This window comes from Cyrtonyx montezumae, unplaced genomic scaffold (assembly GCF_038088225.1).
Source record: "Cyrtonyx montezumae isolate F1298 unplaced genomic scaffold, pur_monq_1.0 scaffold_17, whole genome shotgun sequence".
NCBI lineage: Eukaryota > Metazoa > Chordata > Aves > Galliformes > Odontophoridae > Cyrtonyx > Cyrtonyx montezumae.
The window spans coordinates 24,238,531-24,266,313 of record NW_027071903.1 but is presented as its reverse complement, the minus strand read 5'-3'; the positions used below and the strand labels follow the sequence as shown (position 1 = coordinate 24,266,313).

The following is a 27,783-nucleotide window of genomic DNA, read 5'->3' as shown; positions in this document are numbered from 1 at the left end:
CATACACTTTTAATGGTATTTATCATTAAAATGCATCACATTCTGCTGTGCATCCTAGGCTTCCAAGTTATTAACACAGGCTGCCATCTGTTCACATGTGGAGTCCAGGGTTGTTGCAACTTCTGCTGGATGCAATTTAGAATTAATCTTCTCAAGCATCTTCTTTGTTGTTATAAAGTTGATTCCTTCCTGTGTACAATCAAGAAGTGATGAAATAATCCAACATCTTTTGAAAAAAGATCACTGATGTGATAAAAGATAGTAATAATAATCATCATCTAAGATCCCATTTCTGTCCTTTTTCTTACTTTATTAATTCCTACCCACTACTCCCAAAAACATTAATTCAGAGAATTAGTATGTCATATCTCCATTCTCTAACTGAAACATCTGGCATCTGTTTTCACTTTTTCCTGAGAGCAGAGAGAATAACTGTCCAGGCTTTGTTTGTCCTCTGACTGTACAGCTGAATCTTTTATCTGTCCACTCAGGGGGATGCGGGGAGCTGCAGCTGCTGGTGCTGCTCTTCAGTAGCATTGTCTGACCCCTTTGCAATAAAAGCCAATAGGTGCTGGGATGCAGGCAGCAGCTGTTACACCTCTGCATCTTGCCTTTCCCTCAGTTCTTGCCAGGAACACTCCAACCCTCTGTGATGGGAAAGAAGGGTCCTTGCTGGCTGCTGCTGTGCAACTGAGAAGGTAAAACAGCGGCTTCCACAGCAATGGCCTTTTGCTCAGTTGCAGTGGCTGAATGATGGTAGGAATGTTAAGGTTGTGTATCAGTGTGTGAAAGGATAGATTCCTGCTATCAGTTGTCAGCTATCTTTAAGAGTGATGGAAGAAGACTATCCCAAAGCACAGATCCAGACTCTATAAATGCTGACATCAGGGCTGCACTGTTTCAGGTTTACATGACTTGCAAACAAGAAACTGCAATAAAATCTAGCATTGAGCTAATTGTTTTATTCTAGATTTCTCCCATTTTATACTAATATCAGTGTTTAGCATTTGGATTGTATTAAAAGTTCTACGCAAACTTTAAGAAATTCATCCCACTCCAGTTCTGATTTTCCTTCTTATCTGAAGATCTTGGGATTATTTTCACATACTGATTCCGCATGAAGAAGGGATCAGATGTTTCTTTGGAACTCACTTCATTAGGTTTGGCCTTTTTCTCTTCTTTGCAGGGTATTCTGTGAGGCAGGAATGATTTGCAAGATTGATTATTCATTGTTGTTTGACATTTAGTTTATACAAGCATATCTGAGCTCACAAGATGTTTAAATTTGTTCTGTCTGGTCATCAAAATGTTTTTTATTTATGGTACAAACCAAAGAGAACAGAGTGTGAGTATTTGTTACTGACTTCATATGGTAAGAAATCTTTTTCTTTCCAAGCAGGAAGGCATAAAGGTTGGAAGATAAGAGACTAACGAGCTGAAATTAGACATACAATTTGAAAAGTATGTTTTTTAATCCATGTCCTCAGAAATGTCTTTCTCTTATAGTTTGCATCTCTGAATTTTGAATAGGTCAGATCAAATGTCTAAAGGTATCCAGACTGTTAGAAATAGAGCACTCTAATTGCTGTTATTATGATAATCTAATTCTGGCAGTGGCCAGAAGTCAAGATCAGGATCAGGCCAGAAACTGTCTGCTGTATAGACACAGCAAGAGATTGCCTCAGTTCTGCAGAGTTGATATTCTGAGTTGTCAGACCTTATAAAAATAGAAGGAAGTTGTTTTACTATTTTATGCATTTCATATAGTTTTCATATAGGATGCTTTGAAAGTAATGCTGCCTATTATTACCATGGAAACTACAACAGATACAGAAAGCATTATAAAACTTTTTGATAGTGCAAATTCTCAGCTACAGAACACTTTCAACATAGCCATCATCATTAGCTTTACATTTTTTGCCAGCAATGAACCAGAACCTGCATGCTATGTCATAAATATTTGCATAAGTGGAGGCGACCCACTGCCACTGTCATCACTGCTGAAACATACAACCCGCCACCTCATTGAGCTCACAGTCACTGTTTGGTCTCTATCAACATTCAGCACAAGTCAGTGAATGTCACTGGGTGCCATTTTTTTTCCACATGGAGGAATTCTACATCTTTTTTCATCTGCACTTCCATGTCAGACATCATTCTGTCAGGCTGCCCCTCTGGTCCCATCTGTCACACAGCAACAGCGTGTCATGGAATATTGGTGGGAAGGTTCAGCCTCTCCTGCCATACCACCAATGTCACCAACATAAAAAAATAGGAGGCATTACCTTCAGAGCATCCTTGCAGATGGCTGCTGTCCTCAATGCATAAGCAAACATCTTTTTATTTCTCTGACAAATTCGCCTTTCATGACAGAAACTGATGAATGATTTGAGAGAGAAGGGGTAATTCATGAGTAGATTCCAAGCACAGTGACAGCATAGAAAATATTAATAATAATGCTGCCTACAGAAAGGTCGCACCATTTGGTGGCAGATTTCAAATTTGCTTTCACTCCAACTTAATTTAGAAATTTCACCTCAAGACAGGATATACCCTTCTCTTAGACGAGGACTGCAAAGCAGATTTGGGGTGAGGAGGGTAAGAAGGGGCAGGTTATGGAAGTGAAAGAAAGGCAGTACCCACGAGAATGCTGGATTTCATCCAGGTATCTATTAAGTATCTATAAAATACTGTTCTCCTTAATTTCAGTAAATCCCATTCTGTATTCACATACTTCCAACAAATGTGTCTTCTATCCTCATTCTTCCAAAGACCTTATAAATGAAGAGTCAAATGCAGGCTCATGGAGAAATCAGGGAGTAAAGGCAAAGAGAAGCAGATGACTACTGGAGTTAATTAACAATTTTCTTTTGGTACATAATCTATTAAATTGAATATGTCATGATCAGAAGATCAGGGGAGTTAGAAATGCTATTTGGTCAGTATAACTGGCAATGATGACAATAACACTAACTGCATTCTTTGTGTACTGGAGGGCTGCCTGAGCTGTTTGAGTATGGCAATCCAGTTGACTATTGATTTCAAGTGACACAAAGACCCCAATTCTTGTCTAAATAGCACTGTAGCTATACTAAATTGCACTACTTTGTTGAAGATAATTAGACACACTAATTAAGACAGATGAAATGAACAGAACTGTTCCTGGGAGATAATTTAATACTTCTTCATGACATCATATTGTGCTGTATCATTGTGCGATCTTACTTGCCACTACCTCAGAGACCTCCAGTATGGCACTACCTTGCACTTGGAGACATACCTACAGTATCTCTGGGTCATTTCTTAAGTGATTTTCTTCAGATTTACATATTGAACTGTAATTAGAACTACAAGTGCTACTGGGTGCTTGAATGCAGTACAAGCCTACAGTAATCATAGTAAGTTAAAGCTTTTTTATTTCTCATTTTAGAGCATTCATTGCACTAGACCATACTGGAGAAAATGCAGTGAATGTCTGACATCATTATTTCATCTTAAAGTTGTCACTCGGTTATATAAATGTATATTGTACCATGTAATTCATAAGGAAAGCTCTGGCCTTATTTAATAATCTTTTATTGACTTTTTCTGACTTTTTTAAACACAGATACAGTGGTAAATTTCCCCTTAAGGGCAAGCCCATTAGATCTCAACTAAACATTGTACTCTCATCCCAGCACCCTTCTGGAGGATAGTATAAATCCATTAAAACTGCTTGTTTCCATAATAACTTGTTTAAATGACTTAAGTACAATTTCTGAAGCAGCAAGTAGAGAACATCTCTGTTTTTGCCTTTTCTTCTGCTATAGAGGCAGATCCAGATACAGTGCTCATTGTTATTAAAGTCTTGCATTTATCTTTCTGCCTGATTCTTCCAGTTATGAAGTTTTTTTCCACTAACTGCTTAATACTTACATACTTTTTGGTAGTATTATATACTCAGTATACACTTTTCTTTGTTTTAATCACAAGTGCCTTGTGATTAAAACAAAGAAAAGTGTATCAAATCCAGGTGTTTCCTTCATGGAAGGGTGCATTTAAAATTGATATAGAAAATGCAAATCTGGATTGATATACAATACAGTTAAAACTGCCTTTATTAACTCTATTTTCTATTTCCTCCCTAACTTAAGCATTATAATATACCATTTAATGAGGTAGTAGTTTCTCTAAGACACAAATATATGCACTATTTCTTTTATAAGTTTTGCATGTTTTAGAGATTTATGATAGCCTAATAATTGTAAGGTGAATTCCTTTGTCAGCATTAATTTTCCTTTTATATGTAATTACTTACTGATTATATAATTACTTTGAAACAATGTTGAAATGTCAGTATTTGCAATTTCTGTCATATATTTCAGAACCAGAGTTTTGATCGTTTTTTATCATTTTTTATATGGACCTCTTATCTGATAGAATGGATGATTTCTTCTGGTCTTTTCATAGCTTGCATTCCTTAGGCCTTCCATGATCTATCAACATACAAAAAATTCCACTAACAGTAAAAAAAAAAAAAAAAAAAAAAAAAAAAGTACAATTCTAACTATTTGAGTTCTTGGAAGCAAGTGCTTATTTTCTTCTTAATTGATATTAACCATGTGTACTCCAATGGCAGTATTTTGTCTTTGAGTAATCTTTGAATTTTATCAATCAGTTTTGCTTTCATGGCATGCAGTTTTCACTCTGATATAATATTGAAGGGTGGAAGCTAAACTGAGGTTGATTATTTGCTGTACTGGTACTTTATTTTATTTTTTTGTCTTATTTGCAAACAGAACAGAGCAAGTTTGTGCTTAGTCTGTTTTGCATCTTTGAATTGTCCTGTGGATGACAAACCCCCCACTTCTTCTGGTACTTTTTCAGAAGTATTTAATGCTGAATAAGATAAATTTTCAACGAGGAGTAAAAAAAGCAGTTCAGTAACATTAGGAAGATATCAAAGTTCACTTGTCAAAAGTAATTTGAAATGTTTCAAGTATAACAGAGCATGGAAAAAATGACAAACAGAATGTTCTGTATTTCAAAATCATTTGTTAGGTTTTTTTGTTTGTTTTTTTGGCAGATTGACGCATCCCTCATGATCTTACATGTTGTGTCTCTTAGATATTATGTAACGTTGTTCTATGCCCTTGAAGTCTCCATAAACAGCTTACCTTTCCAAGAGAATACTGTACATCTCTGCCTTTTCAGATGCTAGGCAGCTGGCCCTAAACTCACTCCTACCTGCTGTGAAACCTGAAGCTCTCTGAACAAATGGACTCTCATTTTGAGAGCTCCTCCAGTAATATAAAGGTCAATGTCAAATCAAATTTAAAGTAGTCTGTGTTAAGTCAAGGATTGACTATTTCACTCCCACTGCTGCCAAGAAAAGAAATAATAATAATAAAATTGTAAGTCTGTTTTTTCTCACAGTTCAGAATAAATTCTGCCTTCCTTTCCTACTTTGTTTGGTGAGGAAATATGGCTCTGTGGTTAACAAATCTATGAACAAGATCTATGCTGATATTTCGTATTTAATGTATATTCCCTTAGTAAAATTCCCACTTCCCCATCTGTAAATTGTGAATAGCATTGCTTGAGCATCTTCTAGAAATGTTCAAAGTGGAATGTATTACATTTGTGAAGTGTTCAAAGATATTTTCATGAAAATATCCAAGCAAATGCAGAGGTAAGACAGAATATGCAGAAGCATCATGTGAAAGAATATATTTTTAAAAGGAGAATTAGTTCATGTTCTTTTTATTAGTTGCAAATCAGTTGCAGTAAATGCAAGGTAGCAGCAGAACAAGTTTTTCGGGCTTAGTTTTCAGTTTATTATATTTACTCTGACACAAAGAGCCCCTTCAGAAAGGTCAGTAGTATTTCATGTTATCAAAGCAAATGTAAATTAAACATAATTATCAATTAGTTGGCTTTTTCTATTTCAGATAATAACCAACGACTTCCATTGCCTTTAGCAAAGTATAAAAATACTGAGGTGAGATGTCAAGTAGTATGTAAACATGTCCTTCTAAATCATGAATGAACTTTGCATTTTTCTTCACTCGTGGCCTTATCCAATATATTACATTCAATCATATTATTTCACTTCGTGTAAGTGTTACAGGATTTAAGTCTAGAGCACTAGATCACCAAACTGAAAACACACAGCCTGTGCTGTTCCACATTTGCGTTAACTTATGCAAACTTTTTAGAAAGTGTGAAAGCATCCATGGCTTCTAATCTAAATTAGAATACCAACAGTGATGTTCTTGTGCTTTCTAACATACACTCACAGTGGAAAATCCCATCTTGATCTTCTCATAGGTTAATATTAGGAAATCAGGATATATTTCTTACCTACATGCACCTACAAGTTACATTCTGTGAGATCTGTGATTCATTCCCTTCCATAATAGAGAAGAAATTAAAGCTCATGAATTACTTTCATGTTCATTTCTAATATGTTAGGTCTGAACTTTAAATGAATGGAACTCAATAAATGGTGCCCTCCTGCAAATATATGCTCACTGTTTGGCAGCAGCTCATTTCTAGAAGTGATTTGTGCTTTGGTTTGTTTTTCCCAAGGGTATTCAGAAACTGCAGGTGCTAGTATCTCTAAAAAAAATCAATCCAATTGTCCTTCAAAATGCAAGTACTGTATCACTAGTGCATTGAGGCAGAATAATGTTATTTACTGTTAAAATGTTATTAAATGCTTTTATTTCCACTCCTTTTATTACAGAACATGAAAATCAACGGTTATGCAAGAGCACAGATTATATGAATTTGCACTTCAAAGTGAAATGGTTTTATAATGAATATGTGCGAGAGCTCCATGCTTTCAAGGATGCAGTGCCTGAATATTCTCTGTAAGTAGTGTGTAGGGAAGGCTACCATAAGTTAGGACTTGGTGCAAAGTTTTTTGCCTCCCAAAACGTGTGCTTAACTTTATGGAAGATATCAATATACATAGCACTAATTTTAAATACGTACTTCATCCTTTTTAGTTCTTCAATTTATAAAATGAATTACTAAACGATTATTAGCTGTTTCATATAACAGTTTATCCACCTGTTATAGCAGCTTTCATTTTCACAGATAACAGAACATTTTGATCAGAAAATACCTGAAAAAAAAAATAGGAAACGTCAGAAGAGCAGCAGTATTGGTTATTGATCCCTCTATTATTTCATTCACTTTTCAAATGTCATATTTCTGGATCAAGACACAATGCCAATGGGATACACTCCCAAAATGAATCTTACTGCATTGGGTTAATACTCATTCAAAGTTTTAAATTTCACTTTTTTATCTGATATTAGTACATTCAATTCTATCCTTTTCTATGTGGAATCTTAATTCATACGATTAATTCTTATTCTTCTGTAAGTTCTGTGTATTTTCCCAAATGGTTTGGTGGATGTCGTTGCTTCAAAAAATGCTAAATAAAATGAAGAAAAATTAAACATTTGACATTTTATTAAAGAAAAGCTTTCTCCACATTCTTTCATGTGCAAATAAATACTAAAAAGGAATCATACTGGAAAAGACACATAGTAAAATAAATATGAATATGATTCTCTGCAAAATGTGAGTACATTTCTCTAATGGCCACTGCAAACTCTACATCACTGGGGAAGATCAGATAGAACAGCGTGGTTAAGCTGAAATATGCTTTGGTAGCCACAGTATCTAATGGCAGCTAGAACACACATGAAGACATGGTGACAAATCTTTAAGGAATATGCTTACTTTAGAAGACTGTTCTTAATTTTCAGGTGGTTTGAGCCATTTGTCATTCAGTGGCTGGATGAAAATGAGGATGTCTCAATGGAGTTTCTTCATGGAGCACTGGAAAGAGACAAAAAAGATGGGGTGGGTCCATATTTTTTAAAACAAAAAGAAAGGACTAAGGCAAGACAGTTAATTAGTGTTGTGAAACAAGAAGTACACTTGATCCTGCAGTATCCTCATTAAGACCTCCCAAGGTGCACAGTCAATAACAGTATAAAATGATAACCCTATGCACAAATTTCTGCTCTAATTTCATCTGTCTAAATTCCCCATTGCCTTCTACCTGGAGTTTTATTAAATTCTGATGTGATGTTGATGTCTTGAAAGAGAATTTTTCTTCTAAGGGGACTGAAAGTCATATCAAGGTGAAAAGTCTCTGTATTACTAGTAAGATTTTAATACTTTCTCATCTCTAGAAAGAATGTTAGAAGAAAATCAAGTTTATACAGTTCGGACAAGTATTAACTATTTGAATGTTTTCTTTCTCTAGTTTCAGCAAACATCAGACCATGCCCTTTTTTCTTGTTCAGTGGTTGACGTCTTCACACAGCTCAATCAAAGCTTTGAGATTATCAGGAAACTGGAGTGTCCTAATCCAGAAGCGCTGTCTCATTTAATGAGAAGATTTGCAAAGGTATATTAAAATCAATGCATCTCTTCTAAATTTGAGAGTGACATTGTATTGCCATTGTATTCAAATGCTAATTCCAGCACTGTACAGAAGCAATCTCTGCTATTGAAAACTGCATTCCATTAAGAATAATATAGAGAGTTTACTGCAAGGACTTGAAAACGTTTTCACAGAATAGTTTACATTAAATCTAAAGTAAATAAGATACACAAAATATGTAAGCACCTGTAAAACCTATAATTCATTAAAAAAAACTTATTCTGTTCATTTTTTTTTTTTACGTGATGAAATTTATTAAAGTTTTTTCTTTTCTCCCAGACTATCAACAAAGTGCTGCTACAGTATGCTGCAATTATGTCAAGTTACTTCAGCTCGTACTGTGACAAAGAAAATGTGGTGAGTACAAAGCTGTGTTTTGTTTCTACCTCATGCCTTACACGATGCTATACTCCAAATATGAATGTGATCAATATGCAGTCTCATATCTTCTTTCCAGTTTCCCAAGAAAAAAAGACATCTTTCTTTATCTCAGTTTTTGTTCTGCATTGGCCTGCTTCTCTTTATTGATGATACTCCTGGAAGAATTTCCTGTGCAAGGAATATGTTCTGACTTTTCTGCTACTGCTAATTCCTGTGCAGCAGTGAAAAAATCATATGCTATTCTGATGCCTCACTGCCTGCAAGGGGCTGATGAACCACTCTGAGCCATAACTATTCTCTAAATTTAATGTAAACTGAACTAAACATTGTATCTTCTACTTTTTCCATTTTGATACTAAAATTAAATCAAATTTACCTTTTTCTGTAAGAAATGAGCTTTAATAGTGTTCTGTCACTGAATCAAACTGTTTCTGTAGACTTTTGGCCTGTACAATAGGATTTTTCTAAAAGTAGTTGATTTCTGAAATCAATCTAATATGCCAAACTTTCCTATGGACTTAGATGGAAAAAATCTACTTATGGTATTGTAATACTTAAAAAAAAAAAAAAAAGCATAAAGCACTATAAAAATGCCTTTAGAGGAGATAACTTTTAACAGAATCTGTTTTTTTGAAACACTCACTTTTAGCTTAATAAAGGATCATTTGATCCAGTCAGCTTAGTTATATTAAAAGTCCATCTTCTGCATTTGATTTCACAGAAGAGATTAAAAGAAATACCTCTTGTAATTATGATTAGATTTTGGCACAATATTTCTAATCAGCACTTTTTACTGTTTTTACTATGCACTGTAACACGTACTCATCAACTGTTCAGATTAAAGCATACCAAAGGCTTTTTTTGTAAAGTGTATAATGTAAAAATATCCCCTCGTCTCCCATCTCCTGTCAGAGTTTACAAACAAACCTGATTTTTATGTATGGGAGTCACTGTTCTCTTTTGCAAGTTGTCGCATCTGTCTGCCTGATTCCTCTAATTTGCTGCAAAGGGTATTCTGAAGGACATAAAATATTGAAGTAAAAAATCAGTTTTTTGAGCTCCAATTTGGTTATTTACCAACAGAAATAGATATTTTGCATTAAGCTAAGGTGAGTTTAGGCTCTGAGTGAGCCACCTTTAGCTAGCCAGAAAGAAAATGTTTAAAATGCCTCATCACGAGGTATTTACCTCATAGCTTCTCTATATTGCCAAAGACATTTCCATTTGCTTTGAACAAAAGAACCCTGACATTTTGTTCAGTTGTTTTTTCTCTCATCAGAAATAATAATCACTGATTTATATTGTAGATTGTTTCTAGGATAATGAGTATGACAGAGAGGAAGATATGGCTAAGGAGAGACATGCAATTTTCGTCATCTTAAATGAACAGAAGCTAGATAAGTAACTAGAAGTGGGGTTTGTGGATTTCTGAGGAGTCTGGAAAGAGGCCATTTTTCAACCATTTTACACCACTAACTGTTTTTTGGTGGAGGGCAAACAGTATGTTTTACTGAGAAGCAGTAATGTGAGGTAAAGTTAGATAAGATGTCTCTTTTTACTTCATTTGATAAGGGCTTACGACCCTGAGTTTCTCTGAGCATAACTGCAGAAGTAGTTAAAGCAAAATTTTGTTACTGACTTTTTCCATACCAAATACAATCCCACCACGTTTCAGCACTACCCTGAAACATGCTATTAGCTATTATTATATTGTTGATATTACTTCAGTGTCTCACTTATCTGAATTAAGCACTAGAACATGCTGTCCCTGACCAAGCAGAACTGTTTTAACTAGTGCTGTCGTCTTGCTCCTCCCACACAATTCCAAACTTGCCTATAATGTCATCTGAATAAAAAATATATTGAGGTCATTGTTTTGTAATTATGATTTTGTAATAAGGTGCTTAATCTCATCTGCTCTTTACTGTTTAGCTTATAATTATTAAGCAGTTGCTGTATTTTCTGCTTTGATTTTGTTATTCCTTAATTAGGTTAAGCAGCAATATTTTTAGACAAAAATGTTTACTAAATTGTATTGCCTATTCACAGATTTTTGGACCAAGAAAAATAGTACACTTCTGGAATAATATTCTGTTGTTGGGAGTAATGCCTGTTGGTTTATTCATATACTTGAGCATCAGCCATTTTCTGAGTTACAGTGCTGTCATAGTTTTCTGCAAAGACTACAAAGTAATCTGTAACTCCCTCTCCTCTCATATATTATCTTCACTCACAAAGTACTTTGGCCATTATTGCATCTCTTCTCAAATAGATAATAATGCACTTCTTGATTAATTGTAGTTAATTGAAAGCAATTGATGAAACACTGGGACCTAAAAGCTGCCCGGCTGCTTGGGGGAAGGGATTCAGTCTACTGAGGAGCAACATTTTCTTAAAGGCATATTGGGCAGTCACTGTTAGGAGTTGGGTGTATTCACTGGGCAAGAAGTGTGAAACAAAGCGGGGAGAGGAAGCAGCAGATGACAAGGAAAACAGATCCTTTATGCTTGTTTTGTTTGTTTGTTTTTTAGCCCTGTATCTTGATGAACAACATCCAACAGTTACGAGTGCAGCTTGAGAAAATGTTTGAGTCTATGGGAGGGAAGGAGGTGAGTGGTAACTTTTCATTATTCATTCGAAGTTCCTTAGAGATCATTAGCACCATGTTTTCAATTCAGCAACAAACTTTGCTTCTGCTTGTGAAGAAAAGAAACATTTAGAAAACAGTATATATGAAAACTGTTTGATGTCCTAATGCCAGAAAAACGCAGTACTATTTCACAGAAACATGCTAATGATCTGTAAAGGTCTGTCAGCAGTGGGTGTTTTGTGTTGTAGTGTGTAGTGCCAGCTTTACTTAATGTTTGTATTGGATCATAATTTGCTTTTTTATGTAGCAGTATGTTCTGCCCGTATCTGAATATTTTGCAGAATATGTGCCTTGTGCTTTGTCTGTAATGTGTCATGTCTTTGTCTAATGCCTTTAACTTGCAATCCACTGAGCAGAAGAAAGAAGGAGAGAGATTCTCTTATGAGGTTTGTGATAGTAAGCATCTTTTATTATTCCTGACCATATTTTCCAAAACTAAGAACAGTCACATTTCCTACTAATCTTCATTGATGCATTTGTGTAATTCCCTATCAACTAAAATCAAAAAGAGCTATGCTTGGGCATTCACTTGTCTCAGTACACTGAAATGTTTTACTAGGCAGATAGTGTGAAGTTGTTCAAATTTCTAAAAAGCTATAAAACATACTTTTAAGTGCTCTCCTAGCTATCTCCAAGGGCTTACTTGTATCCAAGGTTAGATGCTTATTTCAGCAAGAGCTGCTATTCAACAGTCCAGAATATGCTTAGCTTTATCTCCTTTTATACGTAAGGAGACTCTGAAGTGTCTCAAGTCCACTCAATGGTAAAATGGCACAGAGGTGTGTTTCACTATTTTACTAATCTTAGCCGTTAGCTCTCATGTCAAATGATCACATGGATGAGTAAGAATTGCAGTTCTACACCTGTAAAGAATTATTTTTGGCTAATCAGAATAAACACTAAAGAAATCTTTTCCAAATTATTACCATTTCAGTAATGACAGGATTGACTTTGAAAGCCTAGCTGTAGGTTTGGTTCATTTTAGTTGAACAGCACAAAACCCAAGGAAACAAATGCCTCCCCAGCCCACTGCTGCTCTGCTATGTAAACAGTTAAAAAGGCGCCGTATGTATTTATTTAAATAAAATCATGTTTGCTTGACTAATGTGGCAGAAAACATTTTGAAATTATGAAAATCTCAGTCTAATTTTGAATTCATCTTCCATAGATATGCTCACGTGCATGCAGTTGGTAGTCACAAATGCATTACTGTTTTTAACTACTTGTTTTGAAAGCTTATGAAGAAACTGACATCTTTTCAAAGCGCTGAAACCCATCTTGGTAAAAAGCATTACTTAGATAAAGAATATACCAATTATAGCAGAGTGTAGACACAGGAGTTATAGCAAGTAGGTTTTTTATTTACAAAACAGCAAAAAACAAAAAAAAATCAACTTGAAAGGAAAGCAAGTTATGTTTAACAGTGTTACATCAAAATATTTGCTTAGATGACAGCGGCCCAGAACCACAAAGGATTGATTCAGGCAGAATAGTTGCTAAGTGTCCAATTCACTGTTCCTGGGACAGTCAGCTGGGTGGTCATGCTGGAGAAAGGATGAGAATGAGGCCTGTTACAGACAAAAAGAACCACTGAACTGCCAGATCTGATAAATACCTGCCAATTCTCCATTTGTAACTACTTTATGTAGAACTTTTCTGAATGGAGGTAACCAGTTAGACTCGTTAGGAAAGCATAAGCAAGCTATTCAACCCATGAAAACACAGACAAATGCAGTCAAATGGAATTCAAATTGGAAAGGTTCCATTTAGCACAGGCAAAAATAACTTGCACATCTGTAATTTCCTTTGGAAGCTGTACAAAATTTGAAGTTAACAAGATCTTCTGCGCATTAAATTACAGCAGCGAATAGCTCAATCTAACACCTTATATAGAAAGCAGTCAAACTCATGAGAACTATAACTCATTTACAGTATTTGTAAATAATAATAATAACAATTCACAGTTCTGAACAGTGATTGGAGCCACTGGTATACAAACATTTTTTAATATTTTCAGCTGTTCATTGAAAGTACTCTTCAGGTTTTGGTGGTGCGTTTCAGTCATAGCAACAGTGAGAGTGGACCATGCTGGCCCTTATTCATAGCTGACAAAAATGCATAGCTCCTGGTGGTGGCTATGTTAAAAAGAAATCATGGCCGAGAACAGAACTTGTTCTATCGAATAGTGTTATCGTGCTCCTTGTATCTGTTTTAGTTTTCATGGAAATAAATAGGAGACATTACTGTTGGAGCAGCCTCATATTTTAAGACTAGACTGCACATTCATGCCATGAATTGCAAATGCAACACAGGAAAGTAAGATAAATGGTCTTCTCTTTCAATTCTTAAGTTAGTTACGGAATATTATTTACACACATTTTTCCCTCAGCAATTACCTATTCAGTTTGTTTTTCCTTTCCTGAGAAAATATTCAGGTTGTTTGTTGTTGTTATTTGGCTGTTTTTTTAATCATTATTTATCAGACTCTATGGGAGCACATAAGGCTTCAAGAATAAAAGTCCCAAATACTGCAGATACTTCATCTACATCCCCATTACGAGATAATTTCAGGCAAAGATCAGCATTGTATTTTGCCTCCCTTTTATTCTTTCCTTCTTGTTGATTGCAAACTAGGGGGTAGGGTTAGGGGGAGATTAGACCTAACATTCATCATCTGACTTTGGCTCATATTTCTGCAGCTGACTCTGTTTCTTAGCTCACTACTAATAAAAACTAGTATGAAGAATTCAATTTTTCACAAATTCTCACAGAATTCCCTTCCCATAGTAACCCTGAACTATCAGATCTGGAGTAATCTCACAGCAGATCAGCACGTGAGACAGATGGTAGTTTTCATCGTTACTTTCTAGTTAGATAGCGTTAGTAGGCAACAAAGCTCAGAACTTGTTTACTGGCAAGCCTTGGATAAATGACTTTGCCTCATACTAGTTTTACATAGTAATAGCTATGTGTAACTGTCTCCAGTAATAAGTGTTGTGATGTCAACCTGCATAAGTTTTGCAGCATGTCAGCTTCTTTAAGCTAAATCGTTTGCACATCTCTGTGCATTTCCCACACGCTGCCCTGAGAACAAGCAAATCCAGTGAACTATGCAGGAGCTTTTCACATCATTGCTAAAACACTATATCCTTCAAAAGCACATACCAAGAAAGTCCTTTTTGAGATGTTTGTGATTTTCTGCTGTCAGCATTGTCATTTTTGCAGTGTAGATAGGCTGTGAACTGCAGCTTTATATGTTATTTAACAGGGAAACAGTAGCACTTTCTGCATGTGAAAGAATCCATAAACAATGTGTGATGTACAGTAGCACCAAAAGCTGCTGCATCTTATTCCCACTGTATAAGGCCATTCCAAGGCTCATCCATTCCATAAGGCTCATCTTTACCAGCAGTGTACTCCTCAAAGACCTTCACAGTATAGAGTCATCTTAATAGATCCTATGTCAGCTCCATCATACAGGTGTAAATGTGGCTCGAAGCTGACGTGTATTTGGATGATGCTAGTCAAGGACTCTGATTTGCCCAAGGAACTCATTGGCACACATAGGACACCTGGAAAAGTAAAGGAAAAGTGCATATTTTACTTCTGGTGTATCAATCAAGTTATCATATCATTGTGTAGTTAAACAATATTAATAATAGCACTTAGAAATATTGCTAAAATATTCTTAGTCATTACAGTACCACCAGATATTCATCGCCTAGACAGTCAGCCTGCATACTCTTTATATTCCACTCCTCCCTACAATGCTACACTAATAAGCATGAGCATGTGTATACCCAAGGCTGGATGTGCTGCCAGCTGCCTCTAGCCGTGCTCTCAAACCTGTTGGTGCCATTTCTGAGCTCACTTAAAGCATCTGCATGCACCTTTCTATAATGCATGCTTTGTTCACAATCTGATATTAGTAACTGATCCTTCTAATGTTGAATCAACTACATCAAATTCCAGGTCAAGTGCACTTTTGGGGTTTCACAACAACCTCTGATAGGAAGTACCTACATTTGTAGTCCTACTAACAAGAAGATTCTCTAGTTTCTGCATAACATGATAAGAAATTCTGAGACCTCTGCCTGCACAGTATTCTGTGTTTTCTCTGAAGCATACCATGTTCAATGTGAATGCTTCTGTGTTCTGTTTTTTGTTAAATGTGTAAACATTCCAGTGGAGTTCTTCAGTTTGTTTTCCATGCACATCCTTCCAAGGGGATGGCACAATTCCCCCGTGATCTGCATTTCCAGGAAAAAACGGTGCCGTTGTTGGTAAACTCTAACTTTGCTAACTAATACAGACATCTGCATAAAATTAGTTTTTTAATCTCTGCTTTTCATATGATGGAAAGCGATCACTTTGAGCGTCTGAACTGTCTCAGTTTATCTACCAGGGAAATTCAGTAAGACATGAAATGGAGAAGCAACAGCACATCTAATAATGAACATGCAAAATAAATAAAAACAAAATCACTAAGTGCTCACAGAGTTAAGATAGCAGCATCTCGGATTAGAAAAGTGCTACGCATGACCGTATATTTCCCAAAGGCTGCATGCTAATTACACTGTTCATCTATTTCAGATTTGTGTCAAACTGTAATGGAAAAGTCAGATTTTCTAAGCTTTTAAACCACAAGTAATCTTTAAGGAGGGAAAGAATATCCTGAGACTAGAACGCAGTACATCTTTGGGAGTGTTTCAGGATTTGTGTGTGCTCTCTTTGTTTTGCCTTAGAATTCCTGTGTACTCTTATGTAAGCCATCCAATGTGCTGTGGCACAGCTTCCCCTGTGGCTGAAGTGCGATTAAAAATGCTGACCTATTAAAGCACAGCACTCTGAAGCACTCTCTGAAGCATCAGATGAAGAAAAAGCACTGAACACTCATGCAGTTGAAAGATATGAAAATGCAAATACAGGCGTGTTTATGTATTCCAAATGCAAAATTTCCTTTGAATTTGTCTGAAAATATCTGACACAAAACTGAGCCTAGAATTTGAGGATTATAGCTGAAAATTACCCTCCCTCCAATATTGAAATATAGGTAGCTCAAAGACAAGGAGCATCAGCTATTAATTTATATTCAGCTGTTGATTCTGATGGTCATAATCGTATCCTACAATGGTCTCTAACTATTTTCTTAAAAGCTCAAGGAGAAGGATGTCATTTGTTTTAATTTGGAAAAGAATGCATAGCAAAAAATCAAGCTGCTGATCAATATTAACTGTGTACCTTTTTGATTAAATATACATGCATGGATCCTCACCCTTGTAAATGTAAAATTACATTTTGTCCCTGCATTTTCTCTTTTCCTACGTTTAGAAAACCTGTATCAAAGATACAGGAGCTGCTCTCCCTGTACATCAGAACGTGTTGCGCTGAGCTTGAATTATGTATGTCGTAATGGCTTTTAGAAATAGAAATACTGAAATACAGCAGATCCCCTTCCTTCGTACTATGTCAATCTAAGCGGCATGGATAGTCTTCAAGCCATCCTTTCCAGTGCAAGCTGTTCTACATTCATATTGCGTTAATGGAAAAATGGAAACATCTTCCAAGGAAATCACAAGATTAATTAATAATGGCAGTGTTAAAATATACACACATGTAAAAATTAAAAAATGAAAAACCCACCAAAATTAACACAAGCATTAATTCTTCATTCATTATTCTTTAGATGTGCTTGGTAAATACCACTGACCTGACGGTGGTAATTCTATGCTGCCTCAACTTGCACCATCTCACAGAAAGTCATCATTCAGTGGCACTGTTCTGAACTCCAACAATATAATCCTTTCAGTGCTACAATCAAACATTTTCCTTTAATTGGCAGCTGAATTTTTTATAGGTTTATCAAATAATCCTGAGTTGTAACAGGTGTTTCCATATTTGGTTTTCCATAGTGCAGTATACCATTGCATATTATTCCAAGTGTGTCAACTTAACAGAAAGCCCCAGACGTTTTATATGAAAAATCTGACATTACTTATCTCTTTTCAGTTGGATCAAGAAGCTAGTACTGTTCTAAAAGAACTTCAAGCAAAACTCAGCAATGTATTGGATGAACTCAGTGTAACATATGCCACAAGGTAATCACTTATTTTACTTCAAATCTTAGACATATATTTCTGTTCAAAAGCCTTTCTCGGTGGCTCTTTGTGCCTCCTGAGATACAGCTTCCTCCTGCTCTGACGAAGTAATGTGCATTTGTGTGTGAGTCTGTGTGTGTGCATTAGACACTGACACATAGAGCAGTAATCTCTCTGCAAAGAAAACTGAAAACGACTTTTGGGCACAAATATGTTACAGAGGTGAGGCTCTGAACTTTTGTTCTGCTTTTTAGAAAACTAAAATGTCTGGTTTGCTCTTGCCTGATGTTATGTTAAACTCTTCTCTCTGACCATGTTTATGTTATCCCCTGCGTGTGAAAACTTATTCTGCATGTTTTGTGGAAAGCAAAGGTATCTTCCTGTGTTGAGCCTGCTCCGAATGCTCAGTGTAATTGGGCAGACCCATGGCTCTGCAAAAATTGTCTGTAGAGTCTTACTCCCAAAATCTTTTATAAATCATTGTGCAGTGAACTCCTGAATGAGCGTGGTCTTGCATCAGTAGTGTGTCTCTGCTATGAGAAATTGCAGGTTATTTCTGCCTCAAATTAGAAAGGTGTCTAAGAAAGAGGGATTAATGCTGCAGTGGTACTCGTTAAGCAAAGTCTGCTTTTATTAGGGAGACTGGTCCCAAGTATTTACATGAGCAGCTTCAATAGCAGCTTTACAGTTAATCTTTGCCATTTATCTTTTCACATTTAAAAGCTTGGTATATTTATTGCCTCAGTTTTGCAGTTCTGTTTGCAAACTAATTCTAAAACAAATTACTATGTGTGCAGTGGTCTCATTCTGCCTCTGAACTGCTGATTCTGAATAACTGTTGTTCTGCACTGATGAATGTATTGACTGAAGCCTGTATAACAACAGTGATACAAGAATGTAATCCAGATTTATCTAGCATGTTAATTAGGAAACTGAAACTGAACGATTTGCACATAAGCTGAAGAGATCCAACTTGGGGAGTAACAACTTGTTCACATACACCTTGAAGTAGAAAAGATTCCTTCAAGAGGTGTCGGTATCAACTTCTAAATATTCTGTTTTTGGTTTTGGTTGATGGTTTTTTTTTTGGTGGAAGATGATTTTAAACAGTTGAAATGTTTTCGCTGTGCCAAGGCACTGCAGAGAAGTAAAGCTTCTGCTAATACTGACTGTGTGAAACCCAGGAAAATATCCAAGTGAGCCAAGTAGTGCAAAATCAACAGAAATTTTATATTTGTCCCCAAGAAAAATATCAGTGCCTGTTTCACATTAGCCACAAAATAAGAAATAATTTCTGGTCCCCTTTTCCTGCTGTTGTTGCCAGCTTGTAGTCTACCATATCCTACACTGCAGATTCTAATACATCTATCACTTCCAGAAAATAACTGCTTAAGCTCACCAGAGGGGCATGAAAACTATGACAGAAATGAAATGAAAAACAAATCAAAACAGTAGTTGCACTGATTACATTAAGCACAGGAGGTGATACTTTCAGTCTGTAGCACCTAAAGTGGCATATTTGGGAAAAGATTCATTTTCATTGCTGAAAAAAGATTCTTAATGAAGAACCTGATGCAAAAGCTAAAACACAGAACCATAGGAGCTGGAAGGAATCTTTGGAGATCATCTAGTCCAACCTCCCTGCTAATGCAGCTTCCCTAAAGTAGGGTACAATCTTGTCTTCTCTCCCAGAATTCTTTCATTCTTTTTTTTTTCCCTTTATCCTACAGTTTCCAACCTATTATAGAAGATTGTGTAAGACAGATGAGCTCTGAACTCAATCAAATGAGAGGAAATGGGACAGCAGCGGCCAATAAGAACAGTGCAGCCATTGATGCAGAGATTGTACTTCGGCCTCTCATGGATTTCCTGGACAAAACGTAAGTGTGATACACTACTATGTGTATGGCATGTTAGAAATGTGATGCTGGAGTCAAGGATGTGTACTTGGCCTTAACCTAAAGCCTGCATAATACCTAGAAACTGTTTGCAGTATTTCTAATATTTGAAGTGTTCACATGTGTACAGGATATTACACTTAATGTGCTTATTTACACTAAGAATCTTTTCCATAAGCAGTCTTTCTATTTCTTGTCATGTTTTGAGGCAGTATAACAGAGCTAGTGTGGGATGTGTGCTCCGTGAGCAGTTGTATAAAGAAAATTGTGCTGAATATACTATATTCATTCCCTATATCCAAATTTCTTGGTATGTGAACTAGGCTGACACACAGTGTCCCCTGCTTATTTATAAGCACTTCCACAATGTTGAAAACTTATGCACCATTTAAAGATTCACACAGAATTTACAGAACAGTTTAATTTTTATATTTTTTCACTGAGTAAAGAACTAGATTTTCAGATAGTGCTACAAACTCTATTTGGCCCTGAGAGTAAGCATGTCTCCTCTCCTCTGTCCAGTAGCAACATTAGCTGTTCAAAAAGGTGTTTGTGCTGTCTGTAAGCACCTTGCTGTCCCTGATCATAATAGATACAAGCTGGAGCATAGGAAGTTCCACATAAAAATGAGGAAAAGCCTCTTTACTGAGAGATTTACAGGGCACTGGAACAGGCTGCCCGGAGAGGTTGTGGAGTCTCCTCTGACACAAAATCCACCTGGATGCTTTCCTGTGTAACCTGCTTTAACAGACAGGTTGGACTGGTGGATCTCCAGAGGTCCCTTCCCAGCCCCTAAAATTCTGTGATTCTTTGTCATTACTGGCTTTTGTGAAACAGCAGTGGCCTTGACACCAAGCAGCATGACATTGATCCTGAGCTTCAGATCCTGAGTTGCACATGTATGTGTTAACTTTTACCATATATTAGTTACCTTTTTAACACTTTGGTTCTTTTTATTTCTCCAAGGCAGACATTTTCAAAGTGAAGGTAGAAAAAGGCTTGCTGAGGAGGGATTATCTTTATTGCTTAAAGGTAGAGTAAGAAGCATAACCAGGAGGAGTTAGTTGGATAGAAGCAATATTAAAGTTGGAGTTGTGCTGAGATTTGAGGAAGGTGCTGAGCAGAGTATGGACTCAAGGAGGCTACTGGCTTCCAGGAGCCATTAAGAGAGGTAAAAAGCCTTTCTTTGTGGGTTGCCTGCTGAGACTGTCCCTGTCTGGTGAGACTGAGGCATCAGAATAGGTTGAGTATTCCTTGCAGCCTCTGGTGTCTGTTTCTTCCTAGGCTCTGCGCTCTCATTTCTGAACTTTTTTTTTTTCCCTGACAAGCACTGCAAGTTTTTTGCTCTGTTAACAGAACATACGGTAGCAAGGAGTGTTTATTATTTTCTGCACTGTAGAGTTAGTTTAAAAAAAAAACAACAACACTGTTTCTGTGACTTGTAAGGCTCTATCCTGAAGCCAGTGACTGGAATTACAAAATACGTCTCTGGGTTACTAGTAAGAGCTGAATAAAACACATTTAGAATTGACTTTTCTCTGTCCAGGTTACTACTTAACATAATGTTGCTAAACACAGGCAAATGTGGTTGCTATCCTACAATTATGACCAAAAATCATAGCTCCCAACTGTATATAAGCATAGCCAAAGTCTAAAGGGGACCATAAGCACAAAGGGTGGAGAGAAAATTGAAAGAGGTTCAGATTTGCCTTTGGGGGTTTATTTCTTCCAGGTTTCATTTTTTGAGGGCTTTGCAAGTTATGTGGATTTTATTGCCTGTTGGCAATGGGCAAGCACTTTAATTTAAAGCATTTATGATAAGAGTTGACTATTTTTGTAATACTGTTCAGTGCAGCACAGTTTTCTAACCTGGTAAAAAAAATGTAGCTGATATATTTATATGTTAGCTTTTTGCTTTTGGCAGCCTACATCATTCTACAAGTTAATTTACTGAAGGGTTATGTGCTGCAAGAGGGTTATATGCAATAATACATATGTACAATACGTATATACAATAAGATTATAAACATTTATTAATATGATTCAGGTTTTAGTTATTTCTTAATTCTTTTAATTAATTATGTGTTAGGAAACAGATGTTGGAAATACAGGTTTGGCATATTTATGTTACTGATTTGCTGATTTGATTTATATGACTGCACAGTAATCTTTTTTAGTGTGAATAGATCAGAAATAATTCTGTGATAATTCCCCTCTATTTGCATTGTATAGCTCTCAAATAATGTTTGCCTATGAACTGCTGCACTTTATTGAGGAAAATATTCATGATGATACACACATCATCGTTTAAGAATACAGTCTGAAAGAGATAGATGCAAAGCCTCTAAAATCTTAGCTTGTCCATCTTAGTAATAGATAGTATGATTGCACCGGTATGCTGATATGTAGAAATTAATGCTTCCAAATAGTAGCTCTCAGTTTGTATCAGAAACTGACACCTGGTCCCACATCAGACAATGTGCACAGAACAACAGAAAAGGCCTTTATTTCTTTTGTACTTCAGGGTATAATATGACATATTAGAACTAAAAGCTAGAGCTTTAGAGGTGTTAAATCATTTCATACCCATCAAATCTCATGTGACATCGCATGTGTGCATTTTCAGTCAATACACACTGGTAATATATGAAGTAATAAAAAGGATTTACACGGTTTTCTAATCGGAAAACCTATTTAACAAAAATATTTACTTATAAAATTGTGAAGTATCTGAACTATTGAGTAATAATTGTTGGTACAGAGAAGTTTAACCATGATGGCAGTTAATCTGAAGTTCTAGTGACACAGCACTTCTGAAGTCTTAATGCTGTTTTTTGATGTTTTCTTTCTTTTGTTCCAGTTTAAGCCTCTCTGCAAAAATCTGTGAGAAGACAGTTCTGAAACGGGTTTTAAAAGAGCTATGGAAGATAGTCTTGAACAGAATAGAAAAACAAATTGTACTTCCACCACTGACAGACCAAACTGTAAGTGCATGTTGTGGACAAAGGGTTCTGATAAACTGGTATGAAATCAAATTGCTGAAAGGAAGAAGGGAAATCTAACAGAACATGGGAAGATCACGCTAAGGTAGAAATGAAATATGAGCTTTTAGAAATTCTAGAGTAGAGCTAATTCTACCACCCCACCCAGACCTCCATTTGCTGAATTTGTTAATATTTATTATATGTGCATAATCAATCAGAAACAGGCTCTCTTTCAGCAGCTATGTCCATTTTATATTTCAGACATTTTGGACTTGCTTTTCCAAAATTCTGGTGCAAAATCCATTTACTTACATAATTTATGGTGTTTAAAATTGGTAACATCTTCAAATAGGAGTTCAAATATTGTTTATTTGCTTTATGCAGCACCAGTTGTTATACAATGAATCATAGACCGGTGTGGTTCGGATTTGATGTTACTGGTGGCCAAGAATACAGAATTACCCATCTAAGGCCACTCGGGTAACGGGATGGATTCGTTAGTTAGGATTAGAAAACAACATTTTCAGGAATATTTCCCCTGAACAGTTTGAATGTTGATCTCTATTTAAAAACTATTTGTCTGCTAGCAACAGCAAAAATAACCTCCCACTGCCAACTGAATACACATTTCTGATTATCTTCTGCAATCTATGACTACCTCTTGTCTTCCCTGATGAATCACACTACGCAGTAGCTTCTGATACTAGTTACATCCCATTTCAGAACAGCTTCTTTAGCAAGCTGATACTTTACTATACTGTGCTTGGACTTCCCAACCACAGAACATGGGAGGGGTAGTGAAGAAACAGACTGTTCCATTTATTTTGCTAATTCTAGTTACAACTGGATACATAATTAAACAAAACTGATGAAAAGTAGGATACTGTAAAAGAGATTTTCCTTTTGCAGCCTTCAATATTACCTTTCTCTGACAGTGAAGGGCATTCAGAAACTAGAGTTTATTTTTTAATTATCTATCTCATTTACCTTACCATTCTCCCTACTAATGAATAGTAAACATTTGAGATGTAGCTCTACAGTTGTAGTCCTACGTTGCATATGTACAGCACGATAAGATCTGGAAACAAACTTTTCAGAACAAAAAAATACTAATGAAAAATTGCTTTGTATTACAATCAGGTAATTTGCATCTATTTTGTTCTCCTGAAATCTAGATTTTCAGAGCTATATCTTACTGAGCTGCCGAGTAACTGCACTATCAATTATATTTCTTGGAGTATCTGTGATAAAAGTGTGATCATAAAATTATAGTAGGATACTGTTTATTTCACACAAAGAGCTAGTCATTGTCTTTTGGTATCAGACCAGGATTTGGCTTTGAAAAAACTACAGGTTTAAATTCCTAACAGTACAGTGCCTTTAAAAAGTAGCTGTGGCATAACACTTGATCATTATCTTATGTGTTACACAGCTAAGGATTTCACTCTGGACAACAAGTTAAGCTTTTGCAGCTACTTCAGTCTGTTCACTTCCCTCTGAGATTATTCATATTCACATTGTACTTAAGGACATGTTGACACTGACACATTGCAAAAAATAATCTCAGCCTTGGCTTAAAAATATTAGACACAAAATTAGATAGCACACAAAAGTGCAAGAAACTGCTATCAGAACTGACAATATTTTTATCAAGTACCTTGCTGAAGGCATCCAACCACTTTCCTTATCAATAACATTTAAATATGTTTTGTTTAATTTAAGTTTTCATTTAGCTTGCAAAGACGTGATTTTGGCTAATGTCCTAGCAGAAAATAAGATATGTGGACATACAAAGCAACTACACTGTACTGATTCTGCTTCCTGAATTTTCAATGTTACTGCAGGGGCCCCAGATGATATTCAGTGCTGCTAAAGATCTTGGACAGCTCTCAAAACTCAAGGTAATGAAAACTCAAGGTAATGTAGCCAAATGAAGCAGTAAAGGGCTTGCTCTAATTGAGAACAGGATGGAATATTGGTCACTCTGAGGCCAAAATTCCTACTTCTTTTATTCACTGTAATAAACTAGAACGTGGCAGTAACTGCTCATAGATGAGTAATGATTTTACAGCCCTATACAAACAGATTAAAAATAAATGACAATATGCCTATGTGATAAAGTGATCACTAGCTGAGTCAAGATGATACCATTCCTATACTGCAGAACTAGGGCTTATATGCATTAAATATCACAGAATAATAAATTATGAGATCTGTTCTCCCTGTTCCCCTCTGGAAGCAGTTCTGGAAAAAAATAAAGCTAAGATAGAACTACTTGTAAATTTGTTCTGCATATTATTGAAAATAGGTATTAAAAAATGACTTACTTACACCTCTGCAATAAACTCATCAGCACCACATCACTGAAGTCCATATTGTTATTTCATGGAAACCGTAGATGTTTGTTACTAAGGTCAGTTGTTTACTAATCAATTTTTCCAATTTCATTTCAAAATTAACATTAAATGTAGAAAATTGTGCTTCTATAAATAATGACTGAGTTTGTTAGCAGACTAAAAATGTAGCTTAAGTAGTCATTGGATGCTTATATTAGATAAAGTTCACAGGAATGTAGTTACTTTTATGACTCTATTAAACTTGTTCTAGAAACATTCCTTTTCACATCATTATTATTTCTGTGGGGGCATTAACCAACATTAGTTAAAGTATCAAGTTCTTTAATACAATGAATTGTTTCAGTAACATCCAATATAATTTTCTGAACTTAAAATGTATCTGTTCATTTGTCTCACATAACACAGAAATATATTCTAGTAATTAAAGAAAGTGACACAGGTACTAAATATTAGGAATTGGATCTTTTTCCTTACAGTCAATGTTTTCAAGGAACACCACAATTGCTTTAGGTTACTATTTGTTCTAAAATAATTCTGAAGTTAGTTGAATTAATCCCTGTTAAGATTAAGAGTTTGGGGAGTATTTGAAAGTTCTGCTTTTCCAAAGTTAGACCACAGTGCTGTCTTTCTTTCATAATCTGATACATTCTTAACTCATTTTCAGGACCATGTGATTCGAGACGATGCCAAAAGCCTGACCCTGAGGCAGTGTGCAATAATGGAAGTAGCACTAGCTACTATAAAGGTACAGCTTCACATATTTTTTTTGTTCCATATAATTTTAAGTTCTTCACAGTGACTTGAAAGCAGAAGCCTGGTAGCCTGATTGCAGCAAAAGCTATAAAAATTGTTCAACCAAAAATTAATAGATTGTTTATATTAATGTTTGGGAGAGAGCATAATAAACGGGTAACCTTTTATGTGAAGTGTAAAGCATTTTGGAAAAAAAAAACAACCTTAGCAATTATCAAAAATCTGGCCTCAATTATCTCAAATTGACTTAACTATTTCTACTATCTTATTATCTGAACTAAGAGATAATTTTCATTCATAATATCATTCTAGTTTTGTGGTTGTTTGTTTTTTTTTTTTTTGTAAGAGCAATGAATGTGTAGGAAATATACTACATAAAAATACTATTCAATGTGACATTTGAGACTGCAGCATTGATTTCCACATCCTTGATGTTATGTACTTGTGTCTGCATGTTTCATTTGTTGGTGTGACTTACTTTTAAGATCCCAGCTTATTTTGGCACATACGAACCTTGAAATCACTCAGATTGGAACATGAGTAACAGCTCAGCTACTTTCAGGTTTACATCTAAGATGAGTGTATTAGGTATCAAAATCTCAACCTGTTAAGTCATTTGTTTTTATATTTGATTATATACAAAAAAAGAAAAAAAGATATGGTTGTCTACATGCAAAGTTTACCACTTACAGGCAACAGGAAAAAATCTGGAGACCCACGTAGATTAAAGTTAGGTCCACTCTTACGTTCAGCACAGAAAATCTTGAAATATTTTCAATTCATTTTGCTCCTACAGGTACCCTTCTCCCTGCAAAAGCCAGCAACCCTCAACACAGGAATGTGGTCAACATTAGGATCAAACAAGATAACCACCATGGAAATTGCCATGGAATTTGTATTTCCCAGAGCAGAAACATAATTTCAGGCACAGACAGTTACAACGCAATGATAATCAACAACTGCATACTCTAGAATCTTCTTTTTCAGAATTGTAATAAACTTCAACATTCTTTGAGAATGAAAGTATTCCTTACTTGTGCTGTAAAATATGCCTTGCTTTTAGAGAATTTTTAGATAGAAAAAAAAAATTAACCAATTCTACTCTCTAAAGAGTGGAACTTTACGTATCTAATTTTTTTCCTCTGCTAATCTTAAGTTTTCACCCTTGGAAAGAAGGACAATTGCAAAGATATTAATATTTAACTGCAACAATCAAATCTAATCAGCTCTGCCAGTTTTATTTTTATTAGCAAGTTGGAATTTTACTTCTACTTTTTTAATACCTTTTAGCAATACTTCCATGCTGGAGGAAGCGGGCTGAAGAAGAACTTCCTGGAAAAGAGCCCAGACCTACACTCTCTGAGATATGCTCTTAGTCTTTACACACAGACTACTGATGCCTTGATAAAGAAATTCATAGACACACAGAAGTCTCAAAGTAAGTGATCTGTAAGAGAGATGCAAATCTGTCAGACTTTAAATGTTCTAAATGACTGGCTGCTAATCACAGTCTCCAATTACTAGTATTTTAGATTTTATTGTCACAAATCTGCCCATGTGATGTTATCCTATATCAAACACTGGCCTTACTGTAGAAAAGTGATTCTGTGTTACAGAACCCTCACTTCTTCTAGCAAGTCACCTCTGGCTTCAAAAGCAGAAGGTTTCAGGAGGCTACTAGTACAGCATTATTTTCCCTGTGTGTGCATGTGCATTTCAGAATGTTGACTTAAAAGCATCCTGAGAACATCACTTCATTTTCTATGCCTGCTCATGAAAGCTCAAAATTCTAGTACCTTCCCAAAAGCCAATCAAATCAAAACAGAGAACACAAAAGAATGCTGTATCAAGTGCCCACTGGCATCTGAATGTCACCAGCATAGCTCATGTTTTTTGCTTTGGAAATCTGGTATAGTGCACCCTAAAAATTGAAACAACAAGAAGTCCTCCTCACATATAACATACACGTACCATTCATTAAAGGTTTATTTCAGAACAGGACTTAAATTTCAATAAGAGGATGTGTTGATGGTTATTCTTTTAGGCAAAGACATTTCCTTTCAAAAAGAAAGTACTGTTTACCTTTTTCCATATTGAAGTAGGTTAGTGTTTTCATTCTACAGCATATATACAGGAATTAGTTTTATAAGGATATATAAATACACTAAAATGTATAAAATGTACATGTATAAAATACACTATATTCCAAACTA

At 35.7% G+C, this 27,783-nt stretch overlaps 1 protein-coding gene across 1 annotated transcript in view; it reads left to right on the top strand.

Moving 5' to 3' along the window:
• The window catches only part of UNC13C (unc-13 homolog C), a 121,338-nt gene that overhangs the window by 78,305 nt on the left and 15,250 nt on the right, over window positions 1-27,783 (top strand). The window contains exons 18-28 of the mRNA XM_065733860.1: window positions 6,728-6,854; window positions 7,764-7,860; window positions 8,270-8,413; window positions 8,729-8,806; window positions 11,362-11,439; window positions 17,490-17,578; window positions 19,309-19,458; window positions 22,337-22,460; window positions 24,305-24,361; window positions 25,482-25,562; window positions 26,861-27,008. Coding sequence (XP_065589932.1) covers window positions 6,728-6,854; window positions 7,764-7,860; window positions 8,270-8,413; window positions 8,729-8,806; window positions 11,362-11,439; window positions 17,490-17,578; window positions 19,309-19,458; window positions 22,337-22,460; window positions 24,305-24,361; window positions 25,482-25,562; window positions 26,861-27,008 — 1,173 coding nt within the window. The remainder of the gene's footprint in view (window positions 1-6,727; window positions 6,855-7,763; window positions 7,861-8,269; window positions 8,414-8,728; window positions 8,807-11,361; window positions 11,440-17,489; window positions 17,579-19,308; window positions 19,459-22,336; window positions 22,461-24,304; window positions 24,362-25,481; window positions 25,563-26,860; window positions 27,009-27,783) is intronic.